General features: G+C 49.4%; 1 protein-coding gene across 1 annotated transcript; it reads left to right on the forward strand.

The window, feature by feature from the left end:
- Nucleotides 1–1,591: 1,591 nt before the first annotated feature.
- LOC127923322 (rho GDP-dissociation inhibitor 1-like) lies at nucleotides 1,592–2,697 on the forward strand (the record flags this gene model as incomplete). The annotated part of the gene is made up of 2 exons (XM_052507317.1): nucleotides 1,592–1,667; nucleotides 2,063–2,697. Coding segments are annotated over 2 exons (276 nt in total), but the record flags the coding sequence as incomplete, so codon positions are not given.
- Nucleotides 2,698–3,276: the final 579 nt, after the last annotated feature.

A 3,276-nucleotide genomic window follows, 5' to 3' on the forward strand; every position in this document is an offset into this window, starting at 1 on the left:
AGGGCACTACTTTAGACCAGGGTCTATAGGACTGAGGGCACTACTTTAGACCAGGGTCTATAGGACTGAGGGCACTACTTTAGACCAGGGTCTATAGGACTGAGGGCACTACTTTAGACCAGGGTCTATAGGACTGAGGGCACTACTCTAGAGATGGTCTTAGGACGAGGGCACTACTTGAACAGGGCCTATAGGACTGAGGGCACTACTTTAGACCAGGGTCTATAGGACTGAGGGCACTACTTTAGACCAGGGTCTATAGGACTGAGGGCACTACTTTAGACCAGGGTCTATAGGACTGAGGGCACTACTTTAGACCAGGGTCTATAGGACTGAGGGCACTACTCTGGAGATGGTTTAGAAGCACCATTGAACAGGCAGCGGGATCTGACTTCCATCACTAGGCCACCAAAACAACTGTTTTCTGTTAGGGATTTTTCTTAAAGTTCAAGATCACTATTTGAAACGTTCACACCCCTACTTGTGTGTGCCTCAAATGGCACCCTATTCCATATATAGTGCACTACTTTAGACCAGGACCCATAGGGCTAAGGGCACTACTTTAGACCAGGGCCTATAGGACTAAGGGCACTACTTTAGACCAGGGCCTATAGGACTAAGGGCACTACTTTAGACCAGGGCCTATAGGACTAAGGGCACTACTTTAGACCAGGACCTATAGGACTGAAGGGCACTACTTTAGACCAGGGCCTATAGGACTAAGGGCACTACTTTAGACCAGGGCCTATAGGACTAAGGGCACTACTTTAGACCAGGACCTATAGGACTAAGGGCACTACTTTAGACCAGGGTCTATGGGACTGAAGGGCACTACTTTAGACCAGGACCTATAGGACTGAGGGCACTACTTAGACCAGGGTCTATAGGACTAAGGGCACTACTTTAGACCAGGGTCTATAGGACTGAGGGCACTACTTTAGACCAGGGCCTATAGGACTAAGGGCACTACTTTAGACCAGGGTCTATAGGACTAAGGGCACTACTTTAGACCAGGAGCCTATAGGACTAAGGGCACTACTTTAGACCAGGGTCTATAGGACTAAGGGCACTACTTTAGACCAGGGTCTATAGGACTAGAGGGCACTACTTTCGACCAGGGTCTATAGGACTGAGGGCACTAATTTAGACCAGGGCCTATAGGGACTGAGGGCACTACTTTAGACCAGGGTCTATAGGGCTAAGTGCCCTGGTCAAACATTGTGCACTGAATAGGGAGTAGAGTGTTTTGGAACAAAGCTGTCTAAAGTTGCCTCTTAATGAGACTTCATATTACAATAACTCTCCTTTCCTTTCCTTTCCCTCCTCTCATCTCCTCTCCTCCCTCCCCTCCCCTCCTCCTCCCCTCCCTCCTCCTCCCCTCCTCCTCCTCCTCCTCTCTCCCCTCCCCTCCTCCTCCTCCTCCTTCCCTCCCCTCCTCCTCCTCCTCTCCCTCCTCCTCTCCCCTTCCTCTCCTCTCTCTCCTCCCTCCTCCCCTCCCCTCCCTCCTCTCCCCTCCCTCCCCTCCTCTCCCTCCCTCCTCTCCTCCTCCTCTCCTCTCCTCTCCTCTCTCCTCTCCTCTCCTCTCCTCTCCTCTCCTCTCCAGGTTAACAGGGATATTGTGTCTGGGCTGAAGTACGTCCATCTGACCTACAGGAAAGGAATCAGAGGTAAGGAGGACCCCATTTTGTGCCGAGCTGTGGATACGCTGTGCTTTTTAGGCCCATAGACCGTGTCAGTTTCTGATACATACATCTAAAACCTGGCTAGCAAGGGTGCAACTGAGCTGCCATTTTATGTGTTGTCATCGACACAAGACATCACAGTTTCCACACGTACACCTAATTCCAGGTTAACAGCGATGCAACTGAGGTGCCATTTTGTGTGTTTTCATTGACACAAGATGTCAGTTTCCCCACATTCACCTAAAACCTGATTACCAACTGTTCAACTGAGCCGCCATTTGGTGTGTTGTCACTGACACAAATTGTCACAGTTTCCCCACATTTACCCTTAAAACCTGGCTAGCAAGTGTGCAACTGAGCGTCCATTTTGTGTCGTGCAGTGGACAAGGCGGTGTACATGGTGGGCAGCTACGGGCCGCGGGTGGAGGAGCACGAGTTCATGACCCCGGTGGAGGAGGCGCCCAAAGGCATGATTGTCAGAGGCAGCTACCACATCAAGTCCCACTTCACCGATGACGACAAGACCGACCACCTCTCCTGGGAGTGGAACCTGGGGATCAAGAAGGACTGGGACGAATAGAGAGGAGCCTCATTTCTCTCTCCCTCCTTCCATCTCCCTGTGTCTCCACCTCTCCCTTTCCCCTTCCATCCTTCCTTCTTACCCCTTCTCTCCCTTGTCTCCCCACTTTTATCCCTCCTTCTCTCCCTCTTCATTTAGAAGGACTGGGATGGATAGAGACCTCATCCTTCTCTCCATGCTTCCCTCTCCCCTTGTCTCCCCTCTCCCTCCTTCTCTCCCTCTTCATTTAGAAGGACTGTCTCTCCCTCTTTCTTCCTCCCCCTCCTCTCCCCCTCCCTCCAAGGCCCACCTGTATAATAGTAAAAGACAGAGGCCGGTATGAAAGGTGTAAACAGGAAGTTAGGTTAGGCACGGTCTAGAACGAGACAGAGAGGATGTTGTCATAAACCAAACCAGTATCACATCATAGTAGACAACCGAACATCGTGGGCTACAAACCAAATGGCCCCCTATTTCTCTATAGTGCAACTACCATCGCGGGCTCTGGTTAAAAGTAGTGCACTATGTAGGGAATAGGGGGCCATTTGGGAGGCAGGGGGTGTGAGCTGTAGGTGGAGATCCACTTGTCTATTTGTGATGTAATCTGATGTTCTCTACTACAGTGTGTTAACTGAAGGGGATCAAATGAAGTTAAACCCGTGGGACTCACTCATACAGTGACGTTGGAGTATGGAGATGTATTTACACCCCATAATGGGAGAGGCACATTCTAGAAGGTTATTCTAAAGTGTTCTATTCTGAAAATTGCCAGTTCAACAAGGTTTCAAGGAGCAGCCCTTTGTAATGTTAGTTATCAGTTAGAATGTTTGACAACAGCGTGTCTCATACTCCTCATGAAGTTACCATCTTCTAAGTCCTACATCAAGAATGACCATCTTCTAAGTCCTACATCTAGAATGACCATCTTCTAAGTCCTACATCTAGAATGACCATCTTCTAAGTCCCTACATCTAGAATGACCATCTTCTAAGTCCTACATCTAGAATTACCATCTTCTAAGTCCTACATCAAGAA

This window comes from Oncorhynchus keta, unplaced genomic scaffold (genome assembly GCF_023373465.1).
Source record: "Oncorhynchus keta strain PuntledgeMale-10-30-2019 unplaced genomic scaffold, Oket_V2 Un_contig_29321_pilon_pilon, whole genome shotgun sequence".
NCBI lineage: Eukaryota > Metazoa > Chordata > Actinopteri > Salmoniformes > Salmonidae > Oncorhynchus > Oncorhynchus keta.